This window comes from Mobula hypostoma, chromosome 11 (genome assembly GCF_963921235.1).
Source record: "Mobula hypostoma chromosome 11, sMobHyp1.1, whole genome shotgun sequence".
Lineage (NCBI taxonomy): Eukaryota > Metazoa > Chordata > Chondrichthyes > Myliobatiformes > Myliobatidae > Mobula > Mobula hypostoma.
Genome location: NC_086107.1, coordinates 12,369,397 through 12,386,754, shown reverse-complemented (window position 1 = coordinate 12,386,754; position 17,358 = coordinate 12,369,397). Strand labels below are relative to the sequence as shown.

The 17,358-nt window shown below is 43.5% G+C and overlaps 1 protein-coding gene across 3 annotated transcripts in view; it reads right to left on the bottom strand.

The window, feature by feature from the left end:
• shank2b (SH3 and multiple ankyrin repeat domains 2b) overlaps window positions 1-17,358 on the bottom strand; it is a 1,127,200-nt gene that overhangs the window by 844,075 nt on the left and 265,767 nt on the right. For all 3 annotated transcript variants that reach the window (XM_063061684.1, XM_063061685.1, XM_063061687.1), the window contains exon 8: window positions 13,564-13,680. In XM_063061684.1, coding sequence (XP_062917754.1) covers window positions 13,564-13,680 — 117 coding nt within the window. The remainder of the gene's footprint in view (window positions 1-13,563; window positions 13,681-17,358) is intronic.

Here is a 17,358-nt window from a genome sequence, read left to right as displayed (position 1 = left end):
ATTATAAAAATACTCAATACTTAAAAGGGATTCAAATCAAATGAGGCTTATTCATTGACTATGAATAAGTTGCAGATGATGTAATATATGTTTATGCTTTTGTGCACATTGGTTCTGAGGAACACGAGTGCACATATTTGTGTGTGTGTATGTGTGTGAGTTATAATTTATACGTTAGTGTATATGTGCGTGTTACTGTTAGTGCACATTAGAGTGCTTGTGATAATGTTAATGTGTTATGGCAATGCTAGTGTGCAAATATGTATTAGTGTTAATATGTATGTGTATTCAAATCACTGCATTTTTAGTATTATTATATGCACGTGTGCTTGTGTGGGTGAGAGAGAGAGAGAGAGAGAGAGAGAGAGAGAGAGAGAGAGAGAGTGCGATGGAGAGAGCATGAATCCAGAATTTCGTACAAAAGATATGGAAGTCACAAAAGTTGTAAGTTGTACTGTTTTAAATTCATTCATAAGCACTAGCTGAACCAAACAATGATCATCGCAGATGTGAGGCACACCAAAATGAACTAGCGTGTGGCTTTGACATGCTGAATTTCTGTTTAGCTTGTTAGTTGCAACACTTGACACTGGATGTTTGGCATCGCCTGCCTCGCTCTGTGCCTTGCATTTTCCCACTTGCAACAAAACTAAGAGGAAAATGGAGGAGTGGTAAAATTAGCAGGCTGCTATACTTGTCATGTTCTTCAAAGACTATAAAAACAAACACACACTGTGTATGGAACAAAAGCTACTTTAATTGTGACAAGGCACATTTTTTTTGTTAATTTGGAAGAGTATTTAACTGCTGCAAGAACACTAAACCTTGCAAAAGAAGATGCAAGCAGGCAGCTCTGCCTAATTAAATCCCGCCACCCACAGATAGACTGAAATAGCACTTCTGCCCACACAAAGCTGATGAAACATGGTGTGAACAAGCAAACAAAGTACATCCAATGTACGGATTGAATGTTTCACTATTACACATGTACCTGGGCAGATCACTCCTCTGTGCAATCTCTGAATTCCATGTTCACACCACTCAGCCTCATCTCAAATCAACTCCGCTCTGTCTGCACATTGTTAACAATGGGAGGTTTCATTTACAGCTCTTAGAGATTCTGGTCCCGATAGTGTACAACAGAGTTTTGAATAACAGCAACCAGTCTCTCAGGCCAGTATTTATTTTAACTATTGAATCAATCCTTCCACAGTAGAGTACTGGGGTAAAATGCATTGCTTATGATAGTAGAGCCGCATCTTGGTGTTTTTACAAAGTGATGTAAAGTGATATCCATTCAGTGACCACTTTATTAGGCACATCTGTACACCTGCTCATTAAAGCAAATATTTAATCAGCCAATCATGTGCCACCAACTCAATGTATAAAAGCATGCAGACATGGATGGTCGAGAGGCTCAGTTATTGTTCAGACCAAACATCAGGATGGGGAAGAAACACACATAAAAGTTGCTGGAATGTGATCTATGTGGCTTTGACTGTGGAATGATTGTTGGTGCTAGACAGGGCAGTTTGAGTATCTCAGAAACTGCTGATCTCCTGGCATTTCCAGTGTAGCAGACTCTAGAGTTTACAGAAAATGGTGTGATAAACAAACAAAAAAAATCCAGTTAGCAGCAGTTCTGTGGGCGAAAACAACTTGTTAAAAAGAGAGGTCAGAGGAGAACGGCCAGACTGGTTCAAACTGACAGGAATGTGATTGTATCTCAAGTAACCTCGTGTTACAACAGTGGTATGCAGAAGAGCATCTCTGCATTGAACCTTGAAGTAGATGGGCTACAGCAGCAGAAGACCACGAGCATACATCCAACACACTCTGTGTATTTGTACTAGCCTAGATAACTACACCCCAATCATTAATAAGTAAGAATAAGATTGGACAGGGTGAGGAAACTAGTGAGCTCGTGGTGCTGATGCCTTGCTGCTCCAGTAACCCAGGTAATGTCCTGACCTCCTGTGCCATCTGTGTGGAGTTTGCATGGTCACTCTGTGACTGCATGGGTTTCCTCCCGGTCACAGGTTCCATCCATATTCCAAAGTCAGGTGATTTGATTGGTTAATTGGTCACTGTAAATTACTTCTGGTGAATAGGTCAATGATAGAGTCTGGGGGTACTTAAAGTCATATACAGACCTTTGGCCCATCTAGTCCACACCAACCTGATCTTTTGCCTAATCCATCCTGACCCTGATCCTCTGCTTCATCCCATTGACCCACACCTGGACCATATCCCTCCTATTGATGTACCTATCCAAATATCTCTTAAATATTTCAATTGAACACAGATTTACCACCTCTGCTGGCAGCTCATTCCATATTTGCACCATCATCTGAGTGCAGTTGTTCCCCCTCAGGTCCCCCATAAATACTTCACCTTTCACCTTTAACCCGTGACCTCTTAGTCTCACCTAATATAGGGTGGGGGGAGTGAGCCTGCTTAAGTTAGCAAGAATAAATAGGTTAGATGTAGCTCTAGCATACTGGTGCTTGATGGTCAATGTGGGCTGGAAGCTTTTCCATGTTCAACAAATAAACTACTGGTGGATCATTACACTGATCCCATTTTCTTCTGCCCACATTCTCATTAACTCCCTCAGATTCAAACACTCAGTTACACACTAAGGATAATCAATAGTGAGCAATTTACATTCCAACTTGCAAATCCTTGGAAGACAGGAAGAAATTGAAGCATCTGGTGGAAACCCATGTGGCCACAGAGAGAAAAAATAGGTTATATGGAGCAATAGGATTGATATACAGTAACTGTTCTGAAAGCCATAAGGTAATATAAGAAAATATCACAAGAAAATATAATAACATCAGATATAGGAGAGGGAGAGAAGGGGGAAGAGAGGTGAGAGAGAGATGGGGGGGAAATGAAGGGTGGACAGAGAGAGAGGTGAGAGAGGGAGAAAAGAAGAGGAGGAGCGATGGAACAGAGAGGGAAAGGGTAAGAGAGAGACGGGGAAAGAGAGAGAGGGTGGTGAGAAAAAAGGCAAAAGAGAGGAAGGGTAAGAGGGAGTGATGGGAGAGAGAGAGAGGGGGAGGTGAGAAAGATGAGAGAGAGATGGGGTGGGAGAGAGAGATGGTAGAGAAAGCAAAAAAGCAAGAGAGAGGGAGATAGGGAAAGGGTGAGTGATGGGGAGAGAAAGAGAGGGGCTGAGAGAGGGATGCAAGAAAGAAGGGGGTAGATAGAGAGAGAAACAAAAGAGGGGAAGAGAGAGAGTGGGGAGAGAGGGAGAGAAGGAAGACAGAGAGAGAATAGAGGAGAAAGAGAGAGAAAATGAGCAAGAACAGAGCGGGAACTAAATGAGAGAGAGAGAGAGAGAACAACTATCTATGAATGGAAAGAGACTGAGAGAATGAATCATCAACCACAACACAGAATCAATGAGGAGAATCTACATTTCCAATGAAGGAAAGCAGTAGAAGGTAACCTTGCACTGACTGGTGCCTATTCTTGAAGATGGCCAAGAAAATGATAGATTGTCATTATTGAACAAGAAAGTTAGGAATCAATAATTACTGGTGAGGGGCAAATCTCGCTTAGTTGTAATCCTGCCTTTATGGACCTGATATAATATGATAGGTGACATTGCTAGTTCTCTGTGGCATCTCATGTACTAGTTTCACTGTTGACTGTGGCAAGGAAATCAATTTAAAGTTTCATGTGTTGGATCATGCTGTACTAAATCCCCCCTCCCCTACACAGCTTTCAGCCCAGCCACAGCCACCTTTTCCCGATGCTCTAGATGTGCAAGGAAGACCCCTGTACTCCTCAGGGGCACACAGTGAGGTGGAGCTAAACTTTGGATGTCATGGTGCTGAGAACCTTACAAGAAAGCTTGTGCTGACATTGCTTGGACAGGGTACAAAGGAAGTTCACGAAAATGATTCCGGTGATGAAAGGCTCATTAAATCATGCAGCATTTGATGCCTCTGGATCTGTACTCACTGGAATTCAGAAGAAAAAAGGGGGATCTCATTGAAACCTATTGAATGTTGAAAGGCCTAGAAACATAGAAACATAGAAAACCTACAGCACAATACAGGCCCTTCGGCCCACAAAGCTGTGCTGAACATGTAAGAAATTACCTAGGGTTACCCATAGCCCTCTATTTTTCTAAGCTCCAGGACTGTCTTAAAAGACCCTATCGTATCCACCTCCACCACAGTCGCCGGCAGCCCATTCCACACACTAACCACTATCTTCGTAAAAAACTTACCCCTGACATTTCCTTTGTACCTACTTCCAAGCACATTAAAAATGTGTCCTCTTGTGCTAGCCATTTCTGCTCTGGGAAAAAGCCTCTGACTATTCACACGATCAATGCCTTTCATTATCTTATACACCTCTATCAGGTCACCTCTCATTTTTCCACCACTCCAAGGAGAAAAGGCCGAATTCACTCAACCGGCTCTCATAAGGCATGATCCCCAATCCAGGCAACGTCCTTGAAAATTTCCTCTGCACCCTTTCTATGGTTTCCACATCCTTCCTATAGTGACACAACCAAAACTGAGCATAGTGCTCCAAGTGGGGTCTGACTAGGGTCCTATATAGCTGCAACATTACCTTTCGGCTCCTAAACTCAATTCCACAAATGATGAAAGCCTCTGCTTTCTTAACCACAAAATCAACTTGCGCAGCAGCCTTGGGTGTCCTATAGACTCGTACCCCAAGATCCCTCTGATCCTCCACACTGCCAACAGCCTTACCATTAATACTATATTCTGGCATCAAATTTGACATACCAAAATGAACCACCTCACACTTATCTGGGTTGAACTCCTTCTACCACTTCTCAGCTCATTTTTGCATGCTATCAATGTCCCGCTGTAACCTCCGACAGCCCTCCACACTATCCACAACACCCCCAACCTTTGAGTCATCAGCAAATTTACTAACCCACCCCTCCACTTCTTCATCCGGGTTATTTATAAAAATCACGAAGAGTAGGGGTCCCAGAACAGATCCCTGAGGCACACCACTGGTCACCGACCTCCATGCAGAATATGACCCGTCTACAACCACTCTTTGCCTTCTGTGGGCAAGCCAGTTCTGGATCCACAAAGCAACTTCCCCTTGGATCCCATGCCTCCTTACTTTCTCAATAAGCCTTGTATGGGGTACCTTGTCGCATGCCTTACTGAAATCTATATACACTACACCTACTACTCTACCATCATCAATGTGTTTAGTCACATCCTCGAAAAATTCAGTCAGACTCATAAGGCATGACCTGCCTTTCACAAAACCATGCTGACTATTCCTAATCATATCATGCCTCTCCAAATGTTCATAAATCTTGCCTCTCAGGGTCTTCTCCAACAACTTACCAACCACTGAAGTAAAACTCACTGGTCTATAATTTCCTGGGCTATCTATCCCTTTCTTGAATAATGGAACAACATCCGCAACCCTCCAATCCTCCAGAACCTCTCCCGTCCCCATTGATGATGCAAAGATCATTGCCAGAGGCTCAGTAATCTCCTCCCTCGCCAACCACAGTAGCCTGGGGTACATCTTCCTGTCTGTATTCTACTCAGGCAACCTACCTTGCCTCAACCCGTTAACGTTGAAGCCCTGTTGAGCCAAAGCCTTTCTACTCTGTCTCCCGCTCTATAAGGCTGTCTCCTTTTAAACTCTTCTCACTGTTCTCACTGGCTGACGTCCACACGTTTGCACAGTCATGCCTTGATAAAACTGCTGAAGAAATAACCGTCTCCTTTAAAAATCTTCTCGCTGTTCTCACTGGTTGACATCCACGCGCTTGCGCAGTCGTGCCCCGATCAAACCGCTGAAGAAATAACTGTCTCCCTTTGAACACTTCTCGCCTAGATAGAGTGGATGTGGAGAGGATGTTTCCTATTGTGAGGGAGTCTAGGACCAGAGGACACAGTGCCAGAATAGCGGGACATTCATTTTGAACAGAGATGAGGAGGAATTTTTTAGCCAGAGGGTGGTGAACCTGTGGAATTCATTGCCACAGCTGGCTGTAGAAGCCTGGTTATAAAGCGGAGGTTGATAGATTCTTGATAAGTCAGTGTGTAAAAAGTTACAGGAAGAAAACAGAATAGGGTTGAGAGCGAAATGAATCAGCCATGATCAAATGGCAGAGCAGACTCGAAGGGCCAAATGGCCTAATTATGCTCCAATGTCTTATGGTCTTATGGACATTCTCTCCAAAACGTTTACCACTATCAAATGTATTTTAACTGTCTTTTAAACAGTTTTTAACCAAAATAAGGTTTATTAAGAAGGTAACTTAAACTTTTTCAGAAATAGTTAAAACAACACATCAGAATCAGGTTTATTATCGCAATTGTGTGCATTTGGTTGTTATGTAGCAATAGTACAGTGCAATATATAAAATAAAATCACTGTAAGTTAAAACAAGTGTTACGAGAATACACATAAAATTAAGATGTTTGCTGGCCTGGGCTAGCATCAGTGGCATCAGCAGTTGGTCTGCCACCTGCCCTCAGGGGAAGGAGAGATAAGGAACAATGGAGCAGCGTCTGGAGATGTGTAATGAAGGGACGTGGGAGAGAGAGAGCTGTCTGGAGCGGCTCCCCCTTTGAACCCTGAACTGTTTGAAGTGGTGGACAGGCAATGCCCCAGCAGGGGGATAAAAAGGGACAGGTTCGCTAAGGCTGGACACACGCCACCCGAGGTAACGAGACCCTGGAAGCGGTGCGCCTCTCACGAGTGGGTGAGAAGTTCCAGACAACGCCCGGGGTGGAAAGGTACGATCAGCGGGAACCCGGTGTGTGTCCGCCCTTGCCTGGGTGCCGGGTTCACTGCAGAGGATCGACCGCATCTGGAGGAGGGGTCACAGTCGGTGACCTCAGGTGACATCACCAAGGACCCGCCCAAAAGCTGCTTGTGAGCCATCTCGCAGGTCTGTGAGTGAAGCAGTGTTCTGAATGATCAGTTGTTCCTGTTCTCTCTGTCTCTCTTCCCCCACGTTGTCCATCGCCATGGCCACGATTACTGCGAACTGAACTGGACTGAACTTTGAGTCATTTTGAAATTTGGTCATTTACCCCTAGACAACGATAGAGCTTGATTGATGCTGTTATCTTAATTCTGTGCACATGTGTGTTTATCATCGCTGAACTGTTGCATTTATTATCCTTTCGATTACTGTGTTGCTTGTTTCTTTAATAAAACTTTCTTAGTTCTAGTACTCCAGACTCCAACTGAGTGATCCATTTCTGCTGGTTTGGCAACCCAGTTACGGGGTACGTAACACAAGAAATATAAAATTATGTAAGTAATGCAAGAAGGGATCAAAATCTGAGGTCGTGCTCGTGGATTCATGGTGTGTTTAGAAATCTGATGGTGACGATTAGTCAATCCTAAAATGCTAAGTGTGCGCCTTCAGGCTCCTGGACCTCCTCCTTGATGGTAGTAATGAGAAGGGGACATGAACTGGATGGTGAGGATCCATAATGATGGATGGCTCCTTCTTCAGGCATTGTCTATTGAAGAATCCTCGATTGTGAGGAGGCCAATGACCAGGATGGACCAGGATGAGTCTACAACCAACAGTAGTTTTTTTCTATTTTGTGCATTGGCATCGCCAGGCCAGTAAGGCTGGTCTCCACGTTACAGCTGTAGAAATTTGCTTGAGGCTTTGAAAAATGTTCTACCCGTGGGGTTGGAGCCATTACAAGAGACCATCCAACTCTTTCCTTCAGCTCCTTGATCCTGTGCCAAAGGGTTCAATGGCTAGTCCAGGAGAGGGGTGTGAAGTTGAACCCATGTCTGGCTGAACACATTGGACATCTGATAAGAGCTGAATCTGACAGCCAGCAAATCTCTGGCCTGCTGGCCACCCACCAGCCACGTCTGGCTTGATTCCAAGCTAGAGGCCTGAAATGCAAACAACAGCTGAGTACGTTAAAAATGCTCAGCAGCTCAGGAGGCATCTGAAGTGACAAAGGAAAGGGTTAACATTTCACCAAATGAAAAGCTATCAACCTGAAATGGTAACTCAATTTCCCTTTCACCACAGCTGCAGTCTGACCTGCCTTGCATTTCCTTTATGTACTGCTTTTAAGTCTATTTACGGCAAAACTCCAATAATCGGGAGTGTTGTGGAGTATTTTGAGCACTTTTGGGCCCCATGTCTAAGAAAGGATGTTCTGGCATTGGACAGCATCCAGAGGTGGTTTACGAGAATGATCCCGGGAATGAAAGGAGTCACATGTGAGGAGTGTTTGATGTCTCTGGGCCTGTGCTCACTGGAGTTGAGAAGAATGAGGGCTATCTCACTGAAATCTACCAAATATTGAAAGATCAGAGGTTCCCAACCTCTTATATGCCATTAACTGAGGGTTCTGTTGACCCCAGAAGTTTCCTATAGTGGGTGAGTCTAGGACCAGAAGGCATAGCCTCAGTATAGAAGGACCTCCCTTTATAACAAGATGAGGAGGAATTTATTTTACCGGAGGGTGGTGAATCTGTGAAATTCATTGCCACAGACAGCTGTGGAGGACAAGTGATAGGGTATATTTTAAGCGGAGGTTGATAGATGGTTAATTAGTAAGGGCATCAAGGGTAAAAGAATGGGATTGAGAGGAAAATAAAGCCATGATCAAATAGCAGAGCAGACTAAATGAGTTGAGTGGCCTAATTCTGTTCCTATGTCTTATGGTCTTATCCAATCATTCAGAAATTCCAATAATTCAGCATCTGGTTCACCAAGTAATGTTCGACGTCCCTTTTTCCACTCACCAGGATCCTGCTCTCCCTTTCCCTTGCTCCCTTCCCTTTGCAGATCCTGGTACACACTCCCTGTCTTTCTCCATGGCTCCAGTTCCCTCGCTGGGCCACAGATCCCGGGCTACATTCCAAGCACCTGGGCTCCAATTCCCACAAACCCACTGACGCCAGGCCATAGTTGCCACTCTCTCTCTCTGCCTTTCTCCAGGGCCCTGTTTCAATCACAGGGCCTCAGTTCCCACACTCTCTGTGATGCTAGGCCACACTTTCCACACTATCCTCCGCTCACCTGGGCCCTTATTCCCGAACTCTCTGATGCCAGGACAGTTGTGAATCTCCCTGCCTTTCCACAAGGCCCTAGTTCCTGCATTATCTTCCATTCCCTGGTCCCGATTCCCACACTGGCTCTGATGCCAGGCCATAGTTTCCATTCTCCCTGTATTTCTCCAGGGCCCCAATTCCAGCATGACCTTCCACTCACCCGGCCTCAATTTCCATGACCCCTTTTGACTCACTAGGCCCACCAATTCCCTTATTCCTTTTCACCAACCAAGGTCCCATTCCCTGTGTTCTCTTTGAACCCACTCAATCCACTGGAAAGTGTATTTATAATACTATGTAAAACATTAAAAATGAATTATAGTATAACATCCAAAAGTCTGGAAAATTGTAAGTGCAAAGCCACCAATGTTCCTGAGCATTTACTGGAAATATCAGAATCAGATCTAATATCACTGGTATATGTCATGATATTTATTAACTTAATAGCAGCAGTAGAATGAAATACATGATAAATAAATATAGAGAAAAAATTGAGTAACATTAAGTATATATATTGTCTGTTAAATAGTTAAGTTAAGTAGCGCAAGTGACAGAAATAAAAAAATAGTGAGGCAGTGTTTATGGGTTCAATGTCCATTTAGGAATCGGATGGCAGAGGGGAAGAAATTGTTCCTGAATCGCCGAGTGTGTGCCTTCAGGCTCTGTACCTCCTTCCCAATGGTAATAGTGTGAAGAGCCCATGTCTGGGTGGTGGGGATCCTTAGTGATGGATGCCGCCATCCTAAAGCACTGCTCCTTGAAGATGTCTTGCATACTACGGAGGCTGGTACCCATGACAAAGCTGACTAATTTGATAAATTTCTGCAACTTATTTTGATCTTATGCAGTAACCCCACCCCCAACACACCAGACGGTGATGCAGTCAGTCAGAATGGTCTCCATGGTATATTTGTCAAAGTTTTCAAGTGTTTTAGTTGACAACCCAATTCTCCTCAAATTCCTAAAGAAAAATAGCTGCTGCTTTGCCTTCTTTATAGCTGCATCAATATGTCGCACCCAGGTTAGATCTTCGGAGATATTGACACCCAGGAACTTGAACCTGCTCACTCTCTCCACTTCTGATTCCACTATGAGGATTCATTTGTGTTCCTTCGTCTTTCCCTTCCTGACGTCCACAATCAGCTCTTTGGTCTTGCTAATGCTGAATGCAAGGTTGTTGCTGTAACACCACTCAACTAGCTGGTATATCTCTCTCCTGTAAGCCCTTTTGTTACCTTCTGAAATTCTGTCAACAATGGTAGTATCATCAGCAAACTTACAGATGCTGTTTGAGCTACTCCTAACCACACAGTCATGGGTGTAGAGAGAGTAGAGCAGTGGGCTAAGCACACATCCTTGTGGAGCACCAGTGTTAATGTCAGCGAGGTGGAGATGTTATTTCCAATCTTTATTCCTAGAGGCAGCTACAGTTCTGACAGATTTTTTTTTGGTTTAGAGTAGCATCAGTCAATTCTTTAAATAGTCTAAGCAGCTTACCCTAATGGGAACTGACTGAAACTGTCCTATAACTGTTCATGCTGTTCTGTGGCAATGCAACCATTTCTACAGTGGAGGAAATAAGATTGCGAGGTCTTCTTGTATCTCCTCAAAGACAGACACGATGAATATGTGGATACAAACAAGAGTTATGATATTCTAGCAATACCGGAAAAAAATATTCACTAACACTATCCTATAAATTCACAGATTTCACACATCACTGTCATCTGCAGTAGTGCAATCACTTGAGTCAAATATGACGTTTTCCTCTGGGGTTGTCTATTCGTGGGTCATCGGGAGGCTATAGGGGCTGATCCGGGATTCACATAATTGGGGATGTTAGTGCGGATTCCCTTAATGGAGAATGCCTGCGTGTGACTTTGTTTGATGTGGAGAGGCTGATGCATGGGCAGCCACCACATAGTCCTTGACAGATCGGGGTCAGGAACCAGTGGTACTGCCATTATGATGTGTCATTATCTTCTGCCAGCTCCACCATTGAGGACTTGGTTGGGTTGCTTATTGTCTGGAACTTTCCATTTGACCTTACTGCCATGAGTGACCCTGCCAAGAGCTAAGCGCTGGATGTCTAGACAGCATCCCTCTCAGGATCTTACTAATTCGCAAGCCTCTTCACTACAACAAGGTAATGATCCTCTGTCAGCAGTACTTCATCCACACAGGAAACATTTGACTTGGTTATGCAATTCATTCTTTGGTTCTGTACTTCATGTTGTCAAGCAACATCCTAGTGAATTCGGTGCTCCTAGTGTGGCCTCCTCTACATCAGTGAGACCCAACGCAAATTGGGGGACCACTTCAATGAGACATATTATTCCGTCTGCAGCAAGTAGGATTTCCCAGTGATCACCCATTTCAATTCAACTGCCCATTCTCATTCCAACATGTCAATCCATGGCCTCCTCTATGGCCACAATAAGGCCATTCTCAGGTTGATGGAGCAACATCTCATACTCCATCTGAGTACCTCCCAACCTGATGGCATGGCATTGATTCCTCTAACTTCTGGTAAATTCTCCCCTCTCCCTCTTCTCCTGTTTTCCATTCTCCATTCTGACTCCCCCCTTTACTGCTTCTCCGCCTCCTCCTCCTCCTCCTGCCCATCTCCCTGCTCTGGTGCCTCTCTTCCTTCCCCTTCTCTCATTGTCCACTCTCCTCTCTCACCAGATTCCTTGTTCTTCAGCCCTTTATTTTTTCAACCTATCACCTCCCATTCATCCCCCTCCCTCAACCACTCAGCTCATTTCACACCTTACCTGCCAGTTTATACTCCATTCCCTCCTCCACCCACCTTCTTAATCTGGCTTCTTCTCCCTTTCTTTCCAGTCCTGACGAAGAGTGCCAGCCCAAGATTATCTATTTATCTAACTATTTATTTATTTGTTATTATTGTATTTGCACAGATTGTCTCTTTTTTTTTGCACATTGGTTGCTTATAAATCTTCGTGTGTAGTTTTGCATCGATTCTGTTGTTTTTTTTCTTTGTTCTACTGTGAATGCCCAGGTGTAGGTCAATAGGAGTAGGTGGTTTAATTGGACTAGATGGGCCCAAAGGGCTATTTCTATGCTGTAAGAAAATGAATCTCAGGGTAGTTATATGGTGATATATGCGTACTATGATAATAAATTTACTTTGAACTCTGCCATTAAACCAAGTGTTTAAAATTCTGTGAAATTTTACTGAAAGCCCCTCATGATTTGCGATCATCCCATTCCCAATGCTCACCCGCAGGACCAGCAGCTACCATTTAGTGAACAATCACTTCTGTTGTTTGCCTAAGATTGCTCAAAAGTGAAACTGACTAATACTGAACAGCGACCATGCACTGTACACTGTTTCTGAGATGCCCTATTCACCTTCAATGATCCAGTTTCAGAAGGGATGTTCAACATGGAGCTGCAATGTGTTGTACTGCTGAGCAAAAATAAATATCGAACCCCCTCTGGCATTTTATCAGTTAATAGTAAAATACAAAGGCAATATACTTTGTATCAGCTCTGGTGGACTGGATGGATGGGATCAACAGTAAGATCCAACAGCCAGGAAGGCAGCTCTGCAACACTTCATGGAGAGCAAGTGGTATGACAAGGTACAAAATAAGTCATGACCATCCACTGCAACTGAGAAGGACCCCAGTTGGGACAACTACTTGTATCACTGTACCCAGACTTCAGAAGTCAGGAGAGTGGAACTGCCCCAGTATAATGGCTTTTCTACTTTAAAAAACTCTCCCGCACGGGGTTCACTGACATCGTCGGAAATTATGGACAATCAATGAATCATACTTTGATGAAACAAAAATTTTGCTGGAAAGGGAATGACGTGGGGATAGATACCAAAGGGAATCATCTGCAAGTATCAAAGAGTGCTGGATCAAAGCATTCATCACTACAAGAGAAAAGCCAAATCTTCAAATGACTCTGGACAATTAAAATTCTGCATCGCATGTTCTCCAGTGGAATTAGACTGGTGAGCTGATGGTGCAGACACTGAGCTTGCAAATGACTGCTAGTCGTACCAGCATGAACTTAATACTCCCCTGGGTGTTAAGGGAGAATCTAACCTCCCGAGAAACAAATGTGCAAACACGAAACCCACCAACAGTCAATTTGAAACAGTTAACATATATCATAGACTGTAATACATACTTGTGCTTTTTTTTACAATTGCTTCTAGCACTCCTGATATTTATTTATTTATAATTTAGAAGTACAGTTTTCTCCAGCCCAACGAGCCCACATTGGCCAGTTGCACCCATCTGACCAATTAACTTACTAACCCATACATCTTTGAACTGTGGGAGGAAACCGGAGAACCTGGAGGAAATCCACATGGTCAGGGGAAGACATACAAACTCCTTACAGACAGCGATATAATTGAACCCGGGTCGCTGGTCGTGTAATACGTGAACTGCAATGTTCAAAACCATTACGAGTCCTACAGAACTGTAAGTGTCTGATTCCCACCTGATTGTAAAGGGCGCAGACGTGAAGTGCTGTATTGCCTGAGGCGTTCTGTGCTTCCATATCAGCCCCATAGAAAAGCAGATGTTCTACGTGTTGAACATGGCCATAACGACATGCCTAATAAAATAAAGCACCAAAAGTAGATCACTATTCAATATTCAAACAGCAGTTGAGCTATTTCATCATTACTACTTTTTCTCTGTTTTTATAATATATATTCAGTAAATATCTATTTATCTATCTATCTATATATATATATATATATACATATATATAGTATATTTCATTCAATATATATTTGATCGATGGTATGTTACATTTTAAATATTGCTCTGTATTGCTGTTGCAAAACAACCAATTTCTCAACATAGTCTCTGATAATAAACTTGATTCTGATTCTAAAGCCTGCTTCTTCATTTAATAAAATAGTAGAGATGATCATAACTCCAATTCTGCATTCCTGCCTTCCTGCCTATCTTCAGTAACCTTTTTCTTTATCCATAATCTCTCTACTCCTCCCTTAACAATATTCAACTATTCTGCTTCCACTGCCCTTTGAATGAGAGACCTCCTAAGACTGTCAGTGTTCTGAGAGAAAGAATGTCACTTAATCTCTGTAGAAATAAATTTCAACAGTGACCTTAGTTCTAGGTTCTCACACAAGAGGAGACAATCTCTCCACATGCACCATATCAGAATCAGAATCAGGTTTAATATCAGAGGCATATGTTGTGAAATTTATTAACAGCAGCAGCAGTACAATGCAATACATGATAACATAGAAAATAATTTGTAAATCAATTACAGTAAGTACATATATATATTAAATACTTAAATTAAAAATAGTGCTAAAACAAAATAATAAAAGTGAGGTGTGTTCATGGGTTCAATGTCCATTTAGGAATCGTATGGTAGAGGGGAAGAAACTGTTTCTGAATCACTGTGTGTGTGCCTTCAGGCGTCGGCACATCCTTCCTGATGGTAGCAATGAGAAGAGGGCATGTCTTGGGTGTTGGGAGTCCTTAATGATGGACGCCACCTTTCTGAGGCATTGCTCCTTGAAGATGCCTTGGATACTATGGCGCTAGTACCTAAGATGGAGCTAACTAATTTTACAACTATCTGTAAACAACAGGAATTCTGCAGATGCTGGAAATTCAAGCAACACACATCAAAGTTGCTGGTGAACGCAGCAGGCCAAGCAGCATCCATAGGAAGAGGCGCAGTCGACGTTTCAGGCCGAGACCCTTCGTCAGGACTAACTGAAGGAAGAGTGAGTAAGGGATTTGAAAGCTGGAGGGGGAGGGGGAGATGCAAAATGACTTTCTCTGGCGGACAGAGCGTAGATGTTCAGCAAAGCGGTCTCCCAGTCTGCGTCGGGTCTCACCAATATATAAAAGGCCACTTGTTCCGCTTACAAGTGCTACACATGCCCTTACACTTCCTCCCTTACCACCATTCAGGGCCCCAAACAGTCCTTCCAGGTGAGGCATCATTTCACCTGTGAGTCGACTGGGGTGATATACTGCGTCCGGTGCTTCCGATGTGGCCTTTTATATATTGGTGAGACCCGACGCAGACTGGGAGACCGCTTTGCTGAACATCTACGCTCTGTCCGCCAGAGAAAGCAGGATCTCCCAGTGGCCACACATTTTAATTCCACATCCCATTCCCATTCTGACATGTCTATCCACGGCCTCCTCTACTGTAGAGATGAAGCCACACTCAGGTTGGAGGAACAACACCTTATATTCCGTCTGGGTAGCCTCCAACCTGATGGCATGAACATTGACTTCTCTAACTTCCGCTAGGCCCCACCTCCCCCTCGTACCCCAGCTGTTACTCCTTTTTATGCACACATTCTTTCTCTCACTCTCCTTTTTCTCCCTCTGTCCCTCTGAATATACCTCTTGCCCATCCTCTGGGTCACCCCCCCCCCGTCTTTCTCCCTAGGCCTCCTGTCCCATGATCCTCTCGTATCCCCTTTTGCCTATCACCTGTCCAGCTCTCGGCTCTATCCCTCCCCCTCCTGTCTTCTCCTATCATTTTGCATCTCCCCCTCCCCCTCCAGCTTTCAAATCCCTTACTCACTCTTCCTTCAGTTAGTCCTGACGAAGGGTCTCGGCCTGAAACGTCGACTGCGCCTCTTCCTATGGATGCTGCTTGGCCTGCTGCGTTCACCAGCAACTTTGATGTGTGTTACAACTATCTGTATCTTCTTTTGATCCTGTGCAGTAGCCCCACCACCCCCAACCTCCATATCAGATGGTGATGCAGCCTGTCAGAATGCTCTCCATGGTACATCTGCAGAAGTTTTCAAGTGTCGTAGGTGATAAACCAAATCTCCTCAAGCTTCTAATGAAATATAGCCACTGTCTTGCCTTCTTTATATCTACCTCGATATGTTGGGATCAGGTTAGATCCTCAGAGATCTTGAAACCCAGGAACTTGAAATTGCTCACTCTCTCCACTTCTGATCTGTCTATGAGGATAGGTTCATGTTCCCTCATCCTACCCTTTCTGAAGTCCACAATTAGCTCTTTGGTCTTACTGACACGGAGTGCAAGGTTGCTGCTGCGACACCACTCAATTAGCTGGTATATCTCACTCCTGTATGCTCGTTCATCTCCCTCTGAGAATCTGCCAACAATGGTTGTATCATTAGCAAATTTATAGATGGCATTTATCATCATGACTCTAACAGCTTTATAAGTTTTAATCGAGTCCTATCTTACTTTCATAAACTTCACCACGTAGAAGCCTAGTGTATCCAATTTGTCCTCATAAGGTAACCCATCCATTCCAAGTAATAATCTCTGACCTTCTTTGATCTGTTTCCAAGTTATTAACGCCCATCCTAAAAGATCTCCCTAAAGAGATCAATGCTCTGCAATACACAGTACTCCTGAACAAGTCTCACAAACACCTTATATAACTGAAGCATAAATTTCCTACTTTTAAATATAATTCCCCTGCTAATAAACAATCACATTCTATTAGCTTTCCTTATTACTTGCTGTACCTGATTATTAGTCTCTCCTCTATCATGCATTTCAAAGCCCATAATCTCTCAGTATTCAGATACTATGCTTCTTTTATTTTCCTCCTGCCAGTCTCACCTTTACCTATATTATACTCCATTTGCTGGACTTTAGCTGTCTGTGGCAGTGAATTCCACAGATTCACCACCCTCTGGCTAATGAAATTCCTCCTCATCTCTGTTCTGAAGGGCCATCCTTATATTTTGAGGTTGTGCCCTCTGGTCCTAAACTCCACCACTATAGGAAACAGCCTTCCCATATCCTCTTTTCTAGGCCTTACAATATTCAGTAGATTTCAATGAGATCCCCTTTCATTCTTCTAAACTGCAGCGAGTACAGATCCAAAGCTATCAATCGCTCCTCATACATTAATGCTTTCATTTCTGGAATCATTCTCGTGAACATCCTCTGGACCCTCTCCAATGCCCGCATATTTTTTCTTAGATAATGGTCCCAAAACTGTTCACAACCCTCCAAGTATGGACTGACCAATGCCATCTAAAGCTTCAGATTACATCCTTGCTCCTATATTCTAGTCCTCTTGGAATGAATGCTAACATTGCATTTGCCTTCTTTACCACCTACCACCGACTCCGAATAACGAATGCTCTCTGATAAGTTTATTGTTGGAGCCAAGCACCAATTCCTTATTACATCTCAGCATCTGGAACATGATCATTTTGGCCTTCCCTCTGTTCATTGTTATCCAGTCAATCTTCCATCCATGCCAATATGTTACTTCCTACACTTAGAG